Here is a 22,882-nt window from a genome sequence, read left to right on the forward strand (position 1 = left end):
TTTGGATTTCATATCACTTGTTTATTTAAAAAAAATTAAGAACTTTACAAAGCTTAGCTTTTTTGCTTCCCTTTATATTAGTGTTACTCCTCACATAAAGTTGCCACCATTTGCAAAGTCTGTTTAGGAAAAAGTGGGAGGATAGGCAGAGCTTAGACTACCATCTACCACTGCTACCAACTACCTTTAAAAAGAGAGAGAAGAGGCACATGCAGAGCATTCTGCAGCCTCCAGAATGTTGCAGAGGCTCACTCTTCTACTTTATTGTACACAGGTGGCAAAATTCTTCTTGAGTTGGTCTTAACCCATGGATGGTCTATGATTCCTTTCAGAGGTAGTCGCAGAGAAGGTGTGCGGTTAAGTATTTTGGTAATGAGGTCCTTGGCACCATCAGACACCCAAGAAGGAAATGTAATATTAACCTGGAAGATAAAAATGCAATATCATAAGTAGTTGTACTTTCTGTAAACTACCCTAGAGTCACTTTTCTTTTTTGTGCCATCTTTCTTCTCTGCCCTTACCTAAATAGCCCAATCTTGTCAGATCTCAGGAGCTAAGCAGGGTCAGCCCTGGTTAGTACTTGGATGGGAGTTTACTAAGGAAGGCCAAGGTTGCTGTGCAGTGGCAGGTAATGGCAAACCACATCTGACCCCTAAGGGGTCATCATAAGTTGACTGAGACTTGATGGCACTTTCTACCACTATCTTCTCCAGCTCCATTACTCACATGCCAATCCCTGCTTTCCTATCTCTCCATCTTGTCCATTTGTTGCAGGGCCATGACAGTGTAAATGTGTTCTTTGTAGTACCTTAATCCAGGGGTAGTCAATCTGTGGTCCTCCAGATGTTCATGGACTACAATTCCCATGAGCCTCTGCCAGCATTTGCAGGGGCTGGAGGACCACAGGTTGACTACACCTGCCTTAACCCATTGCTGACATTAACTGCTCTGAGTTTTCCAAGAGTCAGTGGAATATAAATCCCAAAATAAATAATAAAGTAGCAACTGCAGTTATTGTTCCTTTCAGATCCAATTATAATTTGATTCAGGGGAAAAATCCCCAAACTGGTTAAATGGACACTCCTAAAATACAATATGGACTCACATCAGTTATAAAGAGGAAATGTTTTGTCCTGTGTGTCTGGCTGCTAACAACAGCCTAATTTTCTTCCCTTTAAGAATGGATTCTCAGCAGTATGATGAAGCTTCTGCATGAATGAATTGTTTTAGAAACACAGAACATACCTCTCTAATTTTCCGGAATGTCTCTAACCGAGTGGCTGCTTCAAACGGAGCATATCCTGCCAGACACTCGTAACAAAGCACGCCAACACACCACACATCAACATTTTCATTGTGGGGACTCCCTTCTATCATTTCTGGAGCAAGGTAGTCTGTGGTGCCACACAGGGTGGTTCGCCTATATTTTTTAAGAAAGGAAATTAAATGCCAAACAAAGGAACAACACTCAATACAATACAGGCAACCTCTTAACAAGATAACAAATTCTAACACTTCAAAAAAGGACATGGACAAAATGTTCAGGGTGCAGAAGAGGGCAATGAGGATGATCTGGGGCCAGGGACCCAGCCCTATGAGGAAAGGCTGAGGGACTTAGGAATGTTCAGCCAGGAGGAGAGGAGGTTGAGAGGGAATATGATTGTTTTTTTTTAATATTTGAAAGGTGGCCACTTAGAGGGCAGGGAAAATTCCTGTTGGCAGCAGAAGGTAGGACCCACAGTAATAGGTTTGAACTATGTGTAGAACGGTACCGGGTTGATACCAGGAAAAGTTTTTTAAGAGAATCGACTGCCTGAAGTGGTGAGCTCCCCCACACTGGCGATTTTTAAGCAGGGCTAGACAGATCTTTATCTTGGATGCTTGAGGCTGATCCTGCATTGAGCAGGGGGTTGGATTAGATGGCCTGTATGGCCCCTTCCATATTGATGATTCTAAGATAAAATGGACTGTCAAAAACACAGGTGGGTTCCGGATCAAATCAACCCTGAATTCTACCTGGAAGCTGAAATGACTAAACTGAAGCTATTGTACTCTGGTCAAATTATAAGAAGATGAGAGTCACTGGGAAAGACAATAAATTCCAGGAAAAAGTTGAAGGCAGCAGGAAACAAGCAAGACCCAATGTGAGATGGATGGACTCAGTCAAGGAATCCTTGGCCCTCAATTTGCAGGTCTAAACAGCCCCCCGCCCAGCATAGTTCTCATCTCCAACAGGAATTCAGCCAGTATAGTGTATGCCCCACTGAATAGACCAAAGTGGAATCCTGAGTAGCCCTGCTTAGGATTGCTCTCTCAGACATTTGGATCAGTGTATGAGAAGCTGTTGGTTATTTTGGAAATAGATCCTGACTTGGATAGCCCAGGCTAACCCCATCTTATCAGATCTCAGAAGCCAAGCAGGGTCGATCCTGGCTAGGACTTGGATGGGAGATCACCAAGGAAGTCCAGGGTCGTGATGCAGAGGCAGGCAAACAATTTCTGAATGTCTCTTACCCTGAAAAGCCAACCAGGTTACCGTAAGTCAGCTGTGACGATGGCAAAAAACACAATTTTTGATATGCTACTACTGCCCCTCTGTCCATTTGACAGGAAACCACTATACTTTCTGGCCAAATTTGTCAGAAGGGTCAAAGTACATTCAAATAAGGATGTAACATTTTTTAAAAACGAGTTCTAAACAGAGGCGTACCTTAGTGATGGAGCATGCACCGACCAGCCAAAGTCTGCCAGCTTCAGCTCCCCCCTTAAGCCTAACAGAAGGTTTTCTGGCTTAATATCTCTGTGGATCACCTTCTTAGCATGACAGTATATCAGAGCATCGGATATTTCTTCCATATACTGCAACATAATTCATGCAGGGACAATCAGCAACCTCTAAAGTTGTGCAAAAGCCTTATTTGCAGTAGCTCACAACATCATTTGCTAAGCGGCTGGTGATCCGTAAGTAAAAATGGGAAGTTCCATATTAAACTCTGTGACAGAGATCAAATTAGCCTCCTTAGATGGCTTCTCTCACCCACAATGAGGCCCTGGGACATTTGCTTATTTTCACACCTTGTTACTGTTGCCCAAGCACCTGAGAATGGAGGTTTCAAAAATGGCTGGGAGCACTAAACACAGAATTCCCAACACCCATCTGGTTTGGCAGACCCCAAAACAATGGAATATGGTCTGAGTCTCTGGGACAATATCATCAGAGCTGGCCTTGTACACAGTCCACTCTATAACAAGGTGACCTCAGGAGTCACTTCAGGTGGCAGATTTTGAGAAGTAGAAAGTTCCTGTCTCACCCCACCAAGAAATAACTATCTTTCTTTTGTTCCAATCTCTGTGAAAGCTTCATATCCAGTTCCGTCAACTCCTGTGAGATGCCTTCTCTAGTGAGAGTTTTGCTACCATTTCTAGTTGCCTGTTGCCAGAGCGACAATAGTGGTAGCTGAACTCCCATGAGAATCCAGGAAGTCCTAAAGGGCATTACGTGGTTTGTTGTGTTATTCTTAAAGACACCATAGAGAACAAAGCTGTGAAGAGGCGTCAGACTTTGTCTTTAGCAAGAGCCAGCCACTGACTGTTAGAAAAAGAGTTAACTCTTTGTTGGCACTTGTTAACTGTGGGGACAGACAAAGTGGGTCATGTGATTTGTTCATTGGTATGTAAAGTGTTTACGGGCATTGCCTACACGTCTAGTTCTCAGATAAGCAAGTGCAATGGAAGAGAAGCAATTCTCCTTCCTGCCTTTGATCTCTGAACTGCTTATGGCAGAGAGGGAGATCCATATTGGAGTTCAGCCATGTAACACCTAAGGCAGTGGTCCCCAACCTGCGGGCCGCGGCCCGGCGCCGGGCCGCAAAGGCCATGGTGCCGGGCCGCGGCTCCCTCTCCCCGCCCCCCCCACTGCAGTAAAAAACTTCCCAGGCCGCAAGCTTGCGGCCCGGGAAGCTACTTACTGCGGGAGGGCGGGGAGAGGGAATCAGGGCCGGGCTGCGCCCGCGCGGCCCGATACGCGGGCGCGGCCTGATCCGCAGGTGTGGCCCGCGGGCGCGGCCGGGCGCGGCCCGATACGCGGGCGCGGCCCGAAGCGTGGGTGTGGCCCGCGCAGGTGCGGTCCCCGCGGGTGCGGCCCGATGCCCTGCCGGTCCCCAGCCTAATAAAGGTTGGGGACCACTGACCTAAGGCATAGAGCTCCGCCATGAGCTATAGGAAGCTTTGTTGTTATTGTTGTTAAGTGCGAAGTCGTGTCCGACCCATCGTGACCCCATGGACAATGATCCTCCAGGCCTTCCTGTCCTGTACTATTCCCCGGAGTCCATTTAAGTTTGCACCTACTGCTTCAGTGACTCCATCCAGCCACCTCATTCTCTGTCGTCCCCTTCTTCTTTTGACCTCAATCGCTCCCAGCATTAGGCTCTCCTCCAGGGAGTCTTTCCTTCTCAAGAGGTGGACAAAGTATTTGAGTTTCATCTTCAGGATCCGGCCTTCTAAAGAGCAGTCAGGGCTGATCTCTATGACTGACCGGTTTGTTCGCCTTGCAGTCCAAGGGACTCACAAGAGTCTTCTCCAGCACCAGAGTTCAAAAGCCTCAATTCCTTGACGCTCGGACTTCCTTATGGTCCAACTTTCGCATATATTTAGGAAGCTATGCTATGCAAATATAGGAAGCTATGCTATGCATTTTTTGTTTTCTTTCCAAGTTCCCTTACCATGGTAGTCTAGTAAAACATTTTTATACTAATACTGCCTTGTCTCTTTTCATCGTTTATATATTAACTGCTATTTCTATTGCAGTTGCTACTTTTAAATGCACAATATACCCAACAAGAGGGAGCCTCTGGCTCCCAGGTGATGTGGCATTAGCAAGACACACAGGTTTGAATCCTGCAAATGAATTCTGTTCACAGATGCGCTCTGTACTTCTAAGAGAACTTCCATTTATGGAAGGTCAGTGGTTTTCAATGCATAAGTAGAAGCGCTCTTGGAAGGGGATGTGTAGTCTACAGCAGAGGCTAGCTACTGCAAACTAAGCTTGAGATCCAAATGTTTAAGCCTGGGCAAGGCTGTGGCTCAGAGGAACTGCCTTTGTTTGGCACTCAGAAGGTCCCAAGTTCAATCCCTGGCATCTCCATTTAAAATGACCAGACAGTAGGTGTGTGAAAGACCTCTGCCTGATACTTTGGAGACCCTGAGTAGACTATGATCTTATTCCTATCATATATGTTCATGCATGCCCATAACCTCCTCTAGCTAGCTAATCCTGAACTCCCCCAAGCCCTCTCCATTACTGCAGCCCATGGCTTAGTTCTTTCTGTTGTTGTTACAGTGGCCATCCCCCAAACTGCCTCATTCTCCCATATTAGTATGAAGGTTGTGCTGGGAAGGAAAAGAAGTTGTTGGCAAGTGAAGACAACAACAAGTGCTAGAACAAATGAGATAGAGAAATAGGATTTCTACTCACCGTTGCTGTTCTGGTGTCATCAAAGTACTCCTTTTTCTGTAGCTCTTTGTACAGCTCCCCTCTGGGAGCATACTCCAGCATCAGGAAGATCCGTGTCTGATCATGGAAGTAATTATACATCCGTAAGATATTGGGATGCCTGGAGGAGAAGAAGGGAAAGCGTGGATGGAGAACAGTGGGCTTGCTGGCATGAGCCTCTACAGCGGGCTGCTGAACATATGGCTCCCCACACAGGTGTACTAGGAAGACTTCTGGGATTTGAAAGGGAAACAACAATTGTGCTGTGCCTAAGTGATGTATAGGAGAGTGAAATAATATTTTTTTAAATTATTCTGTAAAGAGCAGCTTAGTGTACCAGATTGTTTCGTAATAGAAGGCCCAGGAACTTGCTTTTGACTGTATCTGATATGTTCTATTCTCAAGGCCAGAGACAATTGTTTATATCATGCCATTATTTATGTTCCCAGAGGACTGAGAAAGAATGGGAAATTGCCTTTTGTAACCTTTTCCCAGTGCCGTAGCATAATGGCAATGGGTGGTCCTGTGGGATGTGCAAGGGGTGGAAGAAGAAGAAGAGTTGGTTCTTATATGCCGCTTTTCCCTACCCGAAGGAGGTTCAAAGCGGCTTACAGTCGCCTTCCCTTTCCTCTCCCCACAACAGACACCCTGTGAAGGAGGTGAGGCTGAGAGAGCCCTGATATTCCTGCCTGGTCAGAACAGTTTTATCAGTGCTGCGGCGAGCCCAAGGTCACCCAGCTGGCTGCATGTGGGGGAGCGCAGAATCGAACCTGGCATGCCAGATTAGAAGTCCGCACTCCTAACCACTACACCAAACTGGCTCTCAAACTGGGGACCCCAGATTATTGGTTTGACCTGGGAAGCATCACTTTCCCTGCCTTCAATGGAATATTATAAAATCTCATATAATCCTTTGTTTGACACACAGGCTTTTCTGGGACTTACCCCCCTGTGTCATTTTGTTCTTCTGCAGTTGAATAAAATTTTGAAAAGGTTTTCCAGTCTAGTGGTCACTCTGTTTGGGTGCTGCACACTAGGCAAACAATTCCAAAACGCCCAGACCAGGCCCTGGGCTATCATAAGGGGCCGTCTCTAGCAATGGTGGTAGGGCCAAGGGAGTAGAAGAAAGCAGAAAGAGGTCATGGGAAGACTGCAGTTGGAGATCATCTTTTACAGTGTTCCATGTTTCTCCTTTCAGCAACAGCACCCTTTGGCTTACTACTAGCACGCTAAAGCTTTACTACTAACCCAGGCTAGCCTGATGTCATCAGATCTGGGAAACAAAGCTTGGGACAGCCTTGGTTAATACTTGGATGAGAGATCACCAAGGTGAATCCAAGGTTGATTTGTGTCAAGATCTGTGTTATGATCTTGCCATGTAATACCTTTTGGTTTGTTTCATATGTCATGTTCCACTTGACTTGTCTTTACCCTGTTATCTAATGAAGCAGTGCCTTTTCACAGCTCTCTTGCAGATGTTTATCATCTTGACCTTGTGGGGTTGATCTGTGCTCATAAGAATGCCAAGTAGTGTCTGGGAGTTAATGTGTGCTTTTAAGCTTGGAAAAAATTGGTCTGGGAAAATGAGGGCCTGTTACTGTACTAGCTCAGCAAGATTTTAATTGCAGGGAGGGGCTGAGAGGGACATAAAAGTGACCTTGTAGTTTGTTTCAGTTCTGACAAGGAAAAGCCTTGCCCTCTGTTCATTTGCTTTCTACAATAAAGAGATTCTTTTTCCACAATGAGTCTGCTAATTGAGCTGACACTTCGCAGAGGCAGGCAAAACTGCATCTGTTTGTCTTGAAAATTTTGCAGGGTTGCCATAAGCCAGCTATAATTTAATGGTGCTTTCCCACCACAGCCTATACTATGGATGGTATACATTGCTCCCCCGCCCCACACATAAATGGATTCCGTTGCCCCTTCTGCATCATGTTAAGCCAGACTGAATATGGCTGGGGTGGACGAATGGGGCTTGCTTTGGTAGTGTTGAATTTTTAGGATATTTTAATTTGTTTATGAACGTTTTTATCTGTTCATGTAAACCACCCCGAGACGGCTTGCGGAAAAGGGTGGTCAATAAATCAAATAACAACTAAAACATTTTCTGCAACAGCAATTCATACCATTCCTTTGCTTTACCTGAGGTGACACAGGATTTCTATTTCTCTTCGGAGCTGGTGCTCCAGCTGTGCTTTCTCCATGGCCGACTTGAAAATGACTTTTAAAGCTAAGATGAAGTGAGTCTTTTTGTTCCGGGCCAAGTACACGGCGCCAAACCGGCCTTTGCCGAGGGGCTTGCCAATTTCGAAGTCCGAAATGCCCCACATTCTCCTGTCAACCAAAGAAAGTGATTAACACTCAGTTGATGCACTGTCTAGTAAGATTTGGCTAACTCCAATTTGATTTAATTTGTGCTTCCAGCAGTGTGCGTATTTAGCCCTGTCGCACAGCAACCAGAGCTGCGTTGACCCCACACCACTGTTGGAGGAGAACATGGCCATTCTTCCTTGCACCATGTCACAGTCACCCTTTAAAAATTATCCTTGTTCTGTTGAGCACATATGTCCTTTCAGCAATGGATCCAGGGTATGTAGAATTACCAGCCTTCCCCATCGGTCACCTTCCGCAGGCTCTACCCCCAGATCTCCAAGAATTTCTGAATCTGGAGTTGACAACCCTGCCCTAGTGTAACCCAGGAGATGCCTCTAGTGATGATTTTCCCATCAGTCCCTTTATTATTTATTTATTTATTTATTTATTTATTTATTTATTTATTTATTTATTTATTATATTTCTATACCGCCCTCCCCGGAGGCTCAGGGCGGTTTACATTAAACTTATAAACAATACATGGAACAGAGATTTAAACAGAGATTCTCAACTAATGTGCTGTTGGTGCACCTGAGGGGTGTTGTGGTATGTTGGGGCTCTTAAATTATTATTAATTAAAAAAAAAGAAAAGCTTAGTTATAAGGGCAAGTTGACCTGACCCCTCCCAAAGTGGCCAATGATGAGCCTGAAGAGGTTGGGAAGGGGTGGGGCTCCAGCTATTCAAACCTTTGTTGGCTGAAGCTCGTACCACTTTGTTGACCTGTGTCGTTGGTGGTGGCTGGAATTGAGTGAAGTGAGTCGTTCCGTGGGGTTGGAGGTGAGTGGGTTGGGGGTGTGTTTAGGTTTCTTTTGTTTTAACTTGGGGTGGCAGAATGTCCTTCTATGAGCTCTGGGTCTCAAGTGGCAGGGAGAGGGACCTGGCTGCGAGAGCTTTGTTTTTAGAGGTTTTGGAGTTCACCAGGATTTCAGCATGTGTATCTCCCATCTAAATGACTTTTTTCTCTGCTCTGCAGGATCTGGATCTGTACTTTAAGATCTCTATACCCCACCTGCAGGTTTGGAACCCTAGCAATGCAGATCACTTAGCACTGACCCAGTGACCTCATTCCACGTCAGGGGCTCCAGGGCTGGTTTGGAGACTTTGAGGGTGGTCTTGGAGATGGAATGAGGGGTGGGGAGCCATGGCATTGGCTCAGCCCCTAAGGTGACCTTATGTACCTCTATTCTTTGCCCAGGAACTTTGGACACTTAGTCCCCTGTGTCTGCTATTTGAATTGCTACAGCTAAATAAAAAGCATAAAGGTTTTCCGATCTGGCGTGTCATTGGTGACATTACTTCTTGAGGGTGTGGCAGGGAAGCATGGCCAGCTAACATCACTTCCTGTATGCCTCGAAGTCTGAAAAATTTTCCAGGGGTGTGCCCCCCATGGTCAAAAAGTTGGGAAAGGCTGCTTTAAACAGTTACCTTGGAAGCGGTGAACCAGAATCACATTCAGTGCCCCCTTTAGATCGACTTTCCTCCCCTTATAAACAAACAAACAAACAAATAAAGCATGAGTTGGAAACATTGCAGAGGCTCCTGTTATATAATTTGCAAAGATGTCATTCTAAAAATTTCACACAGGGGCTAAAAAAAAAAGACAAGTTCTCCACCAAGTGAAAACATGATCAGCCTACATACTCTTAAGTGGCACAGTACCAAAGAGACATTATACGTTCAGAGGTGGTTTACCATTGCCTCCCTCCGCATCACGCCCCCGGTATTCCTTGGAGGTCTCCCATCCAAATGCTATCTGGGGCTGACCCTGCCTAGCTTCTAAGACCTGAAAAATCACGTTAGCTTGACCTATCCAGATCAGGGCTTACTATAAAGTGTCTTGCTGTTGTTAAAAATGAAACTGGTTTCTGCTATGGGGGTAAGACCAAAAACGAGGAAATCAGCATTACCTAAAAGGATCTAGTTTAAGCCTTAAGTACGACAATAAAATTTGCACTTAAAAACAAATGAGGCATTTGGAAGTGAAGGCAGTAGAAGAAAGTTTTTAGAAAGGAACTCGGAGAGAAAACAGGGACGTAGAATCATGACATGCAGCAGATGCCCTGAAAACGGCCATTGCTTAAGACATATAATCTTATTCATCAAAGTCTAGCTACGACAGGTAGCATCTCATGGCCTTCAGAGCTTTCCTTAAAGTGATCCCCAACAGAATGCAGCAGCAGTTGAGCTGCCCCAGCCCCTCGCAGGGGCCCTCCCCTAGCAGCAAGATGCATTTGCCTTTCCTCTTGTATCTGCACAATGGAAGGGGCTAGGAACTCTAAAAAATCGCAGCTGAGGATTTAGAAAGCCTGGTACATAGATTATTATGTCAATGGCTTTTTAACTTCTCCACACTCCAGTTGTGGTGGTAGGATAATGGCTACTTCAGGGCCTTGATTTCTCCTGGTCACCTTCCCTCCCAAACTGCAGACCCTCACTTCTGCATACAATGCTGTGTCAGAGGGTGCCAACCTCCAGGTAGGGAGCAGAGATCTAGAACTACAATTGATTGCCAGACTTCAGAGATAAGTTCCCCTGAATAAGATGGCCGCTTTGGACGGTGGCCTCTATGTCATTATACCCTCACGAGGACCCTCCCCTTCTCAAACCCTGTCTCTCTATGTTCTACTCCCAAATCTCCAAGAATTCACCATCCTGGAATTGGCAATAGGGGTGGATTCTGGGGAGGACGGGAGTTTGGGGAGAGGGACCTCATGAGGGTATAATGCCAGAGTCTACCTTCCAAAGCAGCCATTTTCTTCAGGGGAACTTACCTTTGTAGTCCGCCAATGAGTTCTAATCCAGGAGATCTCCAGCTACTATCTGGAGATTGGCAGCCACAGCTGGAAATTCTAGTCCATTGACCTACTATAACCACCATTTTAGTTCTATGTGTGAGTGGAACCACAAAGTGCCCTCATGCGAAATCAGCTGCTGTTCGACTGTACCAACCGACGGGTGAACCTACCCTTGGACTCCAGTCCCCCTTTGTCTTTGCTTAGTGGCTTCTTGTGCTTTGGAGATGATCCCCCTTGAAAGGCGCAGCCTGAAAGAGAGGAGCCGCTGAGCTGTTTCTTTAGCGGCAGCTGTGTTACGGAGCCACACACCTTTATCTTTGTGACAGCCGGCTAGGGTGAGAAGCCAAGAGGTTAGGAAATACCATGCACGTCGCACAATTTGTTATAGTCAATGGAGAGCGAGGGCCAATGATGTGAAATACTTGAGTTACATAACTGTATGGAGTTGGCAACCCAGAACATACAGCGTTTTCCACTTTCCTAACCTCCATCAACAACATTCATCTAGCAGGAGGCTCAAAGACACTTCAGTGTCAACATATCATCTTTAAACCGCCCGTGGCGCCGTGGGCGCCATCTTTAAACCGCCCGTGGCGCCGCGGGCGCCACGGACTAAATAAATGGTTAAGGGGCCTTGAGGTGGGCTCTGTCCGTGATGAGGAAGGGTCCGGATTGGACCCTTCCTCACGACAGACAATCGGAGGGACCAATCGGCAGGCGCGAAGCGCCTGCCGATTGGTCCCTCCGATTCCCAGCCCCAGCAACTGCGAGCCGCGCGCAGCGCGGCTCGCAGTTGCTCCTGGCCTGACGTGGCGAGAGGCGCGAAGCGCCTCTCGCCGCGTCAGGCCGCCCCCCGAGGGAGCCCCCGGCAGTCGTGCGAAGCGCGGCTGCCGGGGGCTCCCTGCCTGGCCGCCTGGCGTCTCACCTGTGGCCCGGATCCTCCCGCTGCGCCTGCGTCTGGATGGTGGGCGCCATCGCGATCCTGGGACCGTCGCCGGCGCTACGGGGCACTTCCGGCCGCGGCGCTGGCCCTCCTGGGAAATGGAGTTCGCCGCTACCAGGCCACTTCCACTCCGCACGACTGGAGCGTCCCAACCGGCATACTTCTCTTCCAAAGCAGCATGGCGGTGGCGGCGCCTCAGGACCAGCAGCAGCAACAGCTGGCCCAGGCCGCGCCTCCCGCTGCCCCCGGGGTGCCTCCCGGCCAGCAGCAAACCGCCCACGCCTCCGCGGCGGTCGCCGCCGCTCAACTAAAGGCCCCATCCGGCCTCCAGGTGGCTGCGCAGCCGCAGGGCTTCGACCCCGTCCAGCGATTCCTGAAGGAGAGACTCCAGGTGAGGGGCGGGCCCTGGTTTCCAGGCAGACGATGGCAAGGGGTTGCCATGGCAGCCTCGACTGGGGGGAGGTGGAGGGTTACTCAGGTAGACTCAAGCTCTGGCCCTACAGATGTCCATCGAATACAAATCCCATGAGCCACCCACAGTAACTGCCTAGCGCCCGCTGCATTTAGCTGCAGCGGGCTTGATTACTAGTAGCACATAATTGCTGGGGTGGAGTCTGCAACCTGAAATGGCCCATGTTATATATGTGGGCAGAATAGGGCTAATATAGTTCCTAAGCAAATCAGGGCTTGAGAAGGCAACCCATTAGAGACCAGAATTGCATGAGACTTATGGACCAATCAAAGGGCTTTGTTAAGGGCCAATCAGGGCTTTTGGAGGGTCATCTGTAAATGTATACAAGTTTGTGGTTTTTCCCTTGTACCTGGTTTGGTTTTGTTGGCGGTTGTTACTTCTAATACAGAGAGGTGTTCTCAAAGAAAGACTGTGTCTGTATTGACTGAACCTAAGGACCTAACAGCCCCAGGTGCTTACCTTTCTGCAAAGTTTGCTGTGGAAGGCATCTGGGGTTTCTGATTTTTCCATCAGTCTCCAAGGAACGTACACTGCAGGAAAAAGGAAAACTATCACAAAGAAGGAAGAAGAAGAAATAGAGTTGGTTTTTATACCCTGCTTTTCACTACCCGAAGGAGTCTCAAAGTGGCTTACAATCACCTTCCACTCTGTGTGGTAACTCCAGGACTCCCGTGAACTTGGGATTTCAAAATTTCGGGTTCCTCAAGATGGCTGGAGGGTGAAGCCCGGGATAGGTCAACGGACTGTGGACTCTGGGGGAGCAGGGCGAACGGAAGAACCTCACCAGGTGTTTTTAATGACTGTGCTTCTGCAGGATTCCAGCACAGCAGAGTGCTGAGCAAAAAGAACAACAGAGTGATAAGGAATGCCACCTTCCAGGTGGGCAGATGCCAGCTTCTGGATTCTGCCGGCATTTTTGGCTGGCTGATTCTCTAGAATCTGAGCTTCCAGATGGGGCCTAGAGACCTCCTGGAATTTCAACTAATCTCCAGATGACAATCAGTTCCCCTGGAGAAAATGGTTCCTATGGAGGGTGATATTATATCATCATCATCAATTATTCTTATATCCCACCCTTCTTGGTTGGCTCAAGGCAGGTAACATCGGATACAAGCAATACAAGCAACACAAATATAATGAAGGGACAGTTAATGAAGTAGGCTTTAAAATGATTACAATTAGACTAAACCCATCTGTTGTATAGTTACAGATCTTGTGTGAGGGGTTGGGTGATGTTAATCTGTGGGCAGTTAGATGGGCCAGCATTTCCATGATGATATGCAGTCCCTAGTCACACATATTCCAAAGCGAGCCCCACTGAATTCGGCAAGATCTACTTGCTAGCCAGTGGGTCTACTGCACCCTTGCAGCACCCTGGGATGGATATGACATTTAAGAATTCAGGGGATTAAAAAGAAAAGGACATTGAAGAAGAAGAAGTGTTGGTTCTTATATGCCGCTTTTCTCTACCTGAAGGAGGCTCAAAGCGGCTTACAATCGCTTTCCCTTTCCCCACAACAGACACCCTGTGAAGGAGGTGAGGCTGAGAGAGCCCTGACATTACTGAAGAAGATTAAGAGTTGGTTCTTATATGTCACTTTTCTCTACCTGAAGGAGTCTCAAAGTGGCTAACATTCACCTTCCCTTTCCTCTCCCCACAACAGACACCCTGTGAGGTGGGTGAGGCTGAGAGAGCCCTGATATTCCTGCTGATCAGAGCAGTTTTATCAGTGCTGTGGCAAACCCAAGGCCTCCCAGCTGGCTGCATGTGGAGGAGCAGGGATTCAAACCTGGCTCGCTAGATTAGAAGTCCACACTCCTAACCACTACACCAAGCTAGCTCTCTCAATGTAATGGGACCCCAGTGTAGTGAGATCAGCCCACCCCTCCCCCCGTTTTTAAATTACTTCTTTTGTACTCCCTATAAAATCGTCACCTAAACCCCCACCCACAGCCTCCCAAAAGCTGGTCCAGATGGGTGAGAGGTGTGTGTGGGGGAGTGGTTTAAAACTCCCATCATAGGGAAGTCCCACTTTTAGAGTCAAAGGGATTTTTGTAGGGATGAATCCTCGTTCACTAGACACAGCGTCTGTCTATCTCAGCAACATTTATAGAAAGGAAAGCTCTTGAAAGGCAGCACTGCATCTTAGCCAACAGTCTGACCCACCTCACTAGACCCTCACAACAAAAGAGCAAACTTAGACCTTCAGTTGCAAAACAGCTCCTGGCTCAGGGCTTCCCCGGCTGCTAACCAATGCAGAGGCAAATACAGCAGTTTCCTGAGCTGCTCCAGAAGAGTTATATGACCTTCCTTAAAGACACACAGTTAGGTGGAGTTGGGCAAACAGAAGGTGAAGCTCCCGTGCCTTTAAGAATGAAACAGGAGAAAATAGGGGCAGGCTGGGCTTGTCAGGAGGGTATTGAAACACCACAGCTGCCAACAGACCCGATCAATGAGTAATACAGAGCAGGGTAGCCCAGAAGGGCTCTGGCTACCCAGAAGGCAGACTCCTGTGTTCAAACAGGTTTTTGATACAGACTAAGCTTTCCAAGAGGAGAACCTTTTACAGGCACTCTGAATGCAGTGGCTTTTTGGGTTGGCTGCCTGCAACCAAGGGCTGCACTTGTGCTGTAAAAGCGATCTCTAACCTTTGCTTCAATGTTATGGAGCAACTGAGGACAGAGCATTTGGGATAGGTCTGCCGTGCAAAACGGAGTGCATGTTGGCTTCTCTCCACTCAATCCCCCCCCCCCCCAAATAGTATGCCGTGCCTATAGTTAGAATCATAGAATCATAGACTCATAGAGTTGGAAGGGACATCCTGGGTCATCTAGACCAACCCCCTGCACTATGCAGGACACTCATAACCCTATCGCTCATCCACTGTAACCTGCCACCCCTTGAGCCTTCACAGAATCAGCCTCTCCATCAGGTGGCTATCCAGCCTCTGTTTTAAAATTTCCAGAGATAGAGAACCCACCACCTCCCGAGGAAGCCTGTTCCTCTGAGAAACCGCTCTAACTGTCAGGAACTTCTTCCGGATGTTTAGATGGAATTTCTGTTGAATTAATTTCACCCCATTGGTTTTTTGCTCTCCTGCAGCTAAGAGCAGTTAGCTTGGCCCTAAAGCTATTGTTCAGCAAGTCAGATTTCAAGGCAATCATTATCATCATCATTCTATTTATTATTATATGACTGTCCGGTTGCAGCTGACCCTGTAAGGTTTTCAAGGAAGGAGACATTCTGAGCTGGTTTGCCATCATCTCCCTCTGCGTCCCTTGGGAGTCTGCCGTCCAAATACTAGCCAGGGCCAACCCTGCTTGGCTTCTGAGATCAGGCTAGCCGGAGCCATTAAGGTCAGGGCACAGATCCTTATCAAGCATTTCCTTTAAGTAGGAGTCTGGAAACAAGCAGCAGGCGCAAGGGTGCCATGAATTGTGGGGTAAACATGATGGAATGCACTGTTGCAAACAACAAAACACAGTGACCATTCCGTGGTAGAGTCACAAACAGACTTGAAGGGAAAAAATGACCTGTCCCTTTAACTGAGGTTCATGCCTGTTTCCTATATACTCCACTCTTCTCCCCAACTAGGGGCCAATCCTGTTGCATTCAGGAATACAACAGTGCTAGATTGTGGGGTGGGGGGTGGAAGAACTCTGTGGACAGCCTCCTCCTCCCCACATGACCTGGAAAGGCTGCAGGCAGCTATTAGGGAACTCCCTGGCAGGGGCAGCTCTCACCAGGAAGGGATCTGCAGCCTCCAAGCCTCGGAGGGAAGTGGAAGGAGGAGGGGGGTGGTCAGGTGTGGGGGATAGAAGGTGATTGGCTGGCTGCTGGACAGACAGGCAAGCCGGTTGGAGGAGGAGGCACTCAGGGGTGGGACAGCTACCCTGAGTGGGTGTTAAGCGCTGAGTGGCACTTAAACCATGAAACATACTCCTCCGAGGTCTTACCAGAAATATATTATGTGGAACAGATGAGCATACCAAGCTGGTTGCATTGCTCTCCTCTTCTCTCTTTTATTCCCACAATGACCGTTTGAGGTAGATTAGGCTGAGAAACTTTCCATGGCAGAATCTGAGTTTTCCAAGTCTTAGCCTGAGACTCTAACCCCTCCAGGGGCAGAAAAAGCTTTTCACGGTGAATAACGTCATCTGCTGAAGCATTTTTGATATACCCTCTTATTAAAGATGCTGGAGAAGACTCTTGCAAGTCCCTTGGACTGCAAGGCAAACAAACCGGTCAGTCCTAGAGGAGATCAGCCCTGACTGCTCCTTAGAAGGCCAGATCCTGAAGATGAAATTCAAATACTTTGGCCACCTGATGAGAAGGAAGGACTCCCTGGAGAAGAGCCTAATGCTGGGAGCGATCGAGGGCAAAAGAAGAAGGGGACGACAGAGAATGAGGTGGATGGATGGAGTCACTGAAGCAGTGGGTGCAAACTTGGGTGGACTCCGGGGAATGGTAGAGGACAGGAAGGCCTGGAGAATCATTGTCCATGGGGTTGCGATGGGTCGGACACGACTTCGCACATAACAACAACAACAACAACAACAACTTATTAAAGAGACAGAACATTTCTTCCCCTACAGCCCATTGAGCAACCATAATCACTCGCTATGCTAAACTGGGTGATGCTCTGGTAAACAGGCTCTGTAAATCGGCTGCCATGACAGCATTTCATTACTGAGAGAGCAAGGAGGGTGACCTGGGGCCTGGGGACCTATGAGGAAAGGCTGAGGGACTTGGGGATTTCCCGCCTAGAGGAGAGGAGGTTAAGAGGGGACATGATAGCCCTCTAAGTATCTGAAAAGTTATCATTTGGAGGAGGACAGGGAAAGTCTCCTGATGGTAGCAGAGGAGAAGATCCACAGTAATAGCTTTAAACCGCTTGTAGAACGATGTAGGTTAGATATCAGGAAAACATTTTTCACAGTCAGAGTAGTTCAGCAGTGGAATAGGCTGCCTAAGGAGGTGGTGAGCTCCCCCTCACTGGTGGCCTTCAAGCAGCAGCTGGACAGACACTGATCTTGGATGCTTTAGACTGATCCTGCATTGAGCAAGGGACTGGACTAGATGACCTTCAGGGACCCTTCCAACTCTAGGATTCTATTATTCCTATCCTGGATGCTTTAGGCAGATCCTGCATTGAGCAGGGAGTGGACTACATGGCCTAGATGGCCCCTTCCAACTCTAAGATTCTCTGATTCTGGGATTATTAGGAAATTCGCCTTTCTCTGAAATTGGGCCAGCCTCGATTGGTCTATGGCTGTCCTTCCAGAAGCCACTAGAGGGCGGGGTGATGCTGTAAAAGGCTTCCCTGCCGCCTATAAGGGCCAGCTGTGGCGAGGTGATGGGGGAGTGACAGCTTCAGTTTTGCATTGATCACAGTTGTAGTTCATTAATGACTGTCCCCCTATTCTGCTGGGGGTGATTCTTGGGTTGTAGCCAGCTTGTTTCATAACCTTGTAGGCTGTTCTTAAATAACGCCTCATTATAAAACAGCGAGAAGCGCCTATTGCTTCCTGAGGCAGAGCTACAGGAACCGAGAATTCCTTCTGGACTGGAGTGGGTTTTTCCGTTCTAGCCCCAGAGACCACCTCAGACACACTTAAAGATTAAAGGGACCCCAGCTATTTTCTGAGCACGGCAAAACGTCCTGCACTCACGTAAAAACGTCCTGCAAATGGTGGCCGTGGGGCCTTTTGGAAGACTGCTTTCTGGGCACAAAATGGATAGAGAAATTTATTTTAAAAAATTTATTCTTTGATTTATAGCCAGCCTGTCCTGGCATTGCTGGCTCTTTGAGTAACTAAATTACTCAAAGAAATGGCATAGTTCTTAAAAAGAGGGCCATGGCTCAGTGAAAGAGCCTCTGCTTGGCAGGCAGAAGGCCCCTGGCATCTTCAGTTGAAAGGACCAGGCAGCAGAGGATGTGAGAGGCCTCTGGAATGCTGCTAGCCAAGCGTCAGAGTAGGCCAAGGGCTGGATTCAGCATAAGGAAGGTTCATGTGTTCCAGAAAGAGAGAATTGAAGCAATGGAGGCTGTTCACAGAATCACAGAGTTGGAAGGGGCCATACAGGCCATCTAGTCCAATCCCCTGCTCAACGCGGGATCAGCCCAAAGCATCCTAACGCATCCAAGAAAAGTGTGCATCCAACCTTTGCTTGAAGACTGCCAGTGAGGGGGAGCTCACCACCTCCTTAGGCAGCCTATTCCACTGCTGAACTACTCTGACTGTGAAATTTTTTTTCCTGATATCTAGCCTATATCGTTGTACTTGTAGTTTAAACCAATTACTGTTATACGCTTGCTTCTCAAACGGCTGTGATTTTGACACCACTCAGTTCCTGGAAGTTTGAACTGGAAATTTAGATCCCTGCTTCTGGATTTTTTAAATAGTTTGCCACTTTCCAGGTGACGCCTGGAGATCTCCTGGAATGACAGTGGATCCTAAGACTGCGCAGGACAGTTTCCCTGGAGAAACGGGTTGCTCTGAAGGGCAGATTCTGCAGCATTAGACCTGGCTGAGGTTCTTCCCTCGCCAAACCCCACTGTCACCCCCAGACCCCAGTCCAAATCTCTAGGAATCTCCCCACCCATTGTTTGTGACCCTATTTATGGCAGGGAGAATAGTTTGTAAGCTTAATTGCCTTCTTTCCTCTAGCTTTCTTTTCTAATAGCTAGGTGTCTTTCTTTCTTTCACATAGTGAGTCAGCACAATCAAGAAAGTGTGGGACATTCATGGTGTTGCCAGAGGAGGAAGGGGTCTCTTGCTGCCATCCCCACCTCCCTACCACTGATCAGCTGTCCATCTTCAAATATTTAAAAGGCTGCCATATAGAGGATGGAGCAGAGTTGTTCTCTCTTGCCCCAGAGGGACAGACCAGAATGAATGGGATGAAATTAATGTAAAAGAAATTCCGCCTAAATATCCAGAAAAAGTTCCTCAAAGAGCGGTTTCTCAGTGGAACAGGCTTCCTTGGGAGGAGGTGGGTTCTCCATCTTTGGAGATTTTTAAACAGAGGCTGGATAGCCATCTGACGAAGGTGCTGATTCTGTGAAGGCAAAGGGATAGCAGGTTACAGTGGATGAGCAAGAGGGTTCTGAGAGTCCTGCATAGTGCAGGGGGTTGGACGGGATGACACTGGCAGGAAGATCCCTTTCTTTGTGCATTTATATAAGTTGGAGTTTTGGTGGAGTTCTTTGGTTCAGTTGTTTGCCTCTTTGTATCATAGAATCATAGAGTTAGAAGGGGCCATACAGGCCATCTAGTCCAACCCCCTGCTCTACGCAGGATCATCCCTAAGCATCCTAAAGCAATATCATGGTGGGGTCACAGTAAAGAGCTGAAATGAGCTCCCAGCGTCCTGGCCAAATCCATAGTTAAGCAAAGAGTTCAGGATATCGGCCTGCAATGGGACTTAAATAAATCTCCAAGGATTTTAGTGCCAGGTAATATTAAATATGTGTTAGCTTCACTACCTACCTAACCTCTCTAGAAAATTATAAATGGAGAGAGAGACTTTTCCTTGGCCAAATGCTGTGTTTTACTCCTTTCTAGCTCACCTTTGTCCCTGAGCTAAAGGACAGGTAGAAACAAGAGAAGGCTTTCTGTTTCACTGTATTACATATACCACCCAAGGCCAGGTAATACAACCATATTTAGGGAGATATCAGGGGAAAAGGTGAAGAAGTTCCTACGTGACATAAACAGCCAAATAACCATTTGTATTGCCAAATTTTGTGCAGCTGCCATTAAGTTGTACTGCTCTTTTATAGGATATAGGTTTTGGGGCTATTCTATCTTAATAGTTTATGATTACAGTGAATCATTATTAATATTATTAATATACTGCACTTCCTTGCGGCTCAGGGCAACAGCCTCAGTATCATAGAATACAACATCTTGGCTTGAACACAACATTTTTTTAAAAAAACAGGAATTAAACAGTAAAAAACTTGCACAGACTTTCATTATATCGTAAGATAAAACTATTTGTTTTGTCATTTCAGTGTGAGGTTCACAATGGGTCTCAGTTGCATTGCTGCTTCAGATTTTTCTATGAGCTTTATTGACCATTATCAATTTAACCAGGGGCAGTCAAACTGTGGCCCTGCATTCGCTGGCAGGGGCTCATCGAAATTGTAGTCCATGGACATCTGGAGGGCTGCAGTTTGACTACCCCTGATTTAAAGAGTTCAGGGGTGGCCAAAGGGTGGTTCTCCAGATGTCCATGGACTCCAATTCCCGTGAGCTCCTGACATAGACATCTGAAGAGCCACTGTTTGGCCACCCCTAGTACTGTATCTACTCAATATTTTAAATGTTTTGGTCTAAATGACCATAAATATATCATTCATTCATAGCCTGGAAGAAATCATCAGACTTGGCTGAACAGAGGGATTGAATGCAGGCAAAAAAGATTAGATGGCCATCACACATCCGTTGTGCACATCCGTTCAAGAGTGCACATCTGTTAGGTCAGGGATCCTCAGTGTGATGCCTGTGGATGCCCACTGAGTATTTTAGAAAGTGAACATGACTAGGTAGGACTTTTGCCCAGTAAGACTTCTGATTGGCCAGGAGATTCGATGGCTATGCAGAATGTTGCCTAAGCAGCAGCTGCCACCACAGAACCAAGATCTTCATTGTGTGACTAAAGCAGCCATTTGTGGCTGGCTCCGCCTCTTGCAGCATCCATTTTGAGGCAGCATTCATTACACTGCGTCAGAATCCCAAAGGTGTCCGAAAGCTCAGAAGTGGGTCATACCTGTGGCAATCTTGGCCACAATGGACCCATGGGTATAGTTCCCATCTCACCTGTGAAAGATAAATAAAAGTGAACATTTTTTATTCAACGACCCCCCAAAATTTACCTCACCGTTAACTTCTCCAAACAGGACCAGCATTGGGGTTCTGCTTCAACGAGAGCAACAACTTAGGCTGAATCTCTGTCTTGAAAAGGACAGATGTGCCTCCATCTGGGGATCATCTGCCTGCCGAATTTGGACAGAACGCTTTGCTGCAGATGTTTCTTTTGCCCTCTGGTCCTTACATCTGCTGAAGGAAACGCAACATCTTGAAAGGATTGCTGGGGCCAAACCAGTGTGATTTAGTGCTTTGATCTGAATTGTTTGCAACAGAAAAACACTCTGGCCAGCCTGGGGAGGAGAAAGCGCTTGACTTTCGATCGGCATCTTAATTTTTTCTTTTAAATATATATTACTGAAGCAAATTGGGAAACAACAACACATTAGACACGCTGCTGTGGTTTTCCAAAGCGTTTCCGAAGCCAATTCCATCGGATATCTTCACAAAAAACTTCTGAATCATGTTCTTCTTTGCATTACTGGGCGGTTTGGAATGATCTGCATTTAGCCAACTCTTTTTTTTTCCTGTCAGCCTTCGGAACCAAAACAAAAACAAAAGGCTGAACGCCTCAGAACCGGATGATGACATCTTGTGGAAAGATGCGGACATTTTTATTTATCTTGTGCTGGCTTAGCGCTGAACTGGCAAAACAAGAGTTTAAAAACAAATGTAATGAATTTGGGATGACCAACAACAGCCCATACGTTTCCTTGCTTTCCCTGTTGTGACTCCTGCTGGCCTGCCCAAGGAAGTCGGGAAATCTCCCATTCTCCGGGGCTTTGACAAACGATGCAAAACTGTTCAAGAAGGCTTTCCTGAACAAAATGATTTTACAAACTTGCTTGGATTAGTAACTGGATTAGAGAGCCAGCTTGGTGTAGTGGTTAGGAATGTGGACTTCTAATCTGGTGAGTCAGGTTCGATTCTGCGCTCCCCCACATGCAGCCGGCTGGGTGATCTTGGGCTCATCACGGCACTGATAAAACTGTTCTGACCGAGCAGTGATATCAGGGCTCTCTCAGCCTCACCCACCTCACAGGGTGTCTGTTGTGGGGAGAGGAAAGGGAAGGCAACTGTAAGCCGCTTTGAGCCTCCTTCGGGTAGGGAAAAGTGGCATATAAGACCCAACTCTTCTTCTTCAGTAATATCAGGGCTCTCTCAGCCTCACCTCCTTCACAGGGTGTCTGTTGTGGGGGGAGGAAAGGGAAGGCGACTGTAAGCCGCTTTGAGCCTCCTTCGGGTAGAGAAAAGTGGCATATAAGACCCAACTCTTCTTCTTCAGTAATATCAGGGCTCTCTCAGCCTCACCTCCTTCACAGGGTGTCTGTTGTGGGGGGAGGAAAGGGAAGGCAACTGTAAGCCACTTGGAGACGCCTTTGGGAGAGAAAAGCTGCATATCTTTTATGAATGGGGAGGGGGGATTACCTTAAACTGGGGCAGATTCCTCCGTGATACTTGCACACATGGTGCCCCATGTGGAGCAGCAAAATCAGTGAAATAACTCTCCCTCCCAATGGTCTTTGCTGGGGGAAACTGCTTGGGGAGGGGGGAAAGAGAAGCCTTTTCTCCCCGGTTCTAGCTTCCTCTGGTACATGGATTTTTTTTCCAGATATGTGCAGACAGGAGGACATCCAAACCCTTACAGTCTGAAATGGTACAGTTCATCAAAAGAGACACTGCCGTGAGTCATGGCACTGCAGCATATGTCACTGCATATAGAATGGATTCCTAAAGAGAGGGTGCAGAAAGGCCTCCCAAGAACTGATCTTCGTGGCAGGGGGAGGGGTGCTACCTTGTGAAGTTCTCGCCAGAGCTGTCTTGTACCCAAACTAGAAAAGCCGTAGTTGCATAAGTAAGTCACCACCTATGTTTAAATGAATTACATATTAGACTCTCCTTTTTAATCATGCTCATCCTGATATTTTTC

At 47.2% G+C, this 22,882-nt stretch overlaps 1 protein-coding gene across 7 annotated transcripts; it reads right to left on the bottom strand.

Moving 5' to 3' along the window:
• LOC143836441 (aurora kinase B-like) lies at nucleotides 1-21,115 on the bottom strand. Of its 7 annotated transcripts, none has more exons than XM_077335735.1 (10): nucleotides 14,280-14,351; nucleotides 12,715-12,909; nucleotides 12,535-12,605; nucleotides 10,831-10,990; nucleotides 9,291-9,348; nucleotides 7,634-7,825; nucleotides 5,474-5,612; nucleotides 2,711-2,859; nucleotides 1,246-1,420; nucleotides 1-422 (listed from the first exon to the last, which is right to left on the bottom strand). In XM_077335735.1, the coding sequence occupies exons 3-10, from the start codon at nucleotides 12,583-12,585 to the stop codon at nucleotides 249-251; spliced, it is 1,098 nt and encodes a 365-aa protein (XP_077191850.1). In that variant the 5' UTR covers nucleotides 12,586-12,605; nucleotides 12,715-12,909; nucleotides 14,280-14,351; the 3' UTR covers nucleotides 1-248. The 7 variants fall into 7 exon arrangements, with proteins under 7 accessions (XP_077191850.1, XP_077191849.1, XP_077191846.1 ...); XM_077335734.1 differs by having other exon boundaries at nucleotides 12,709-12,909; XM_077335731.1 differs by lacking the exons at nucleotides 12,715-12,909; nucleotides 14,280-14,351 and adding an exon at nucleotides 20,966-21,115.
• Between the last annotated feature and the right edge of the window lie 1,767 nt (nucleotides 21,116-22,882).

The sequence above is a fragment of the Paroedura picta genome, chromosome 4, assembly GCF_049243985.1.
Source record: "Paroedura picta isolate Pp20150507F chromosome 4, Ppicta_v3.0, whole genome shotgun sequence".
In the NCBI taxonomy this organism is placed as follows: Eukaryota; Metazoa; Chordata; class Lepidosauria; order Squamata; family Gekkonidae; genus Paroedura; species Paroedura picta.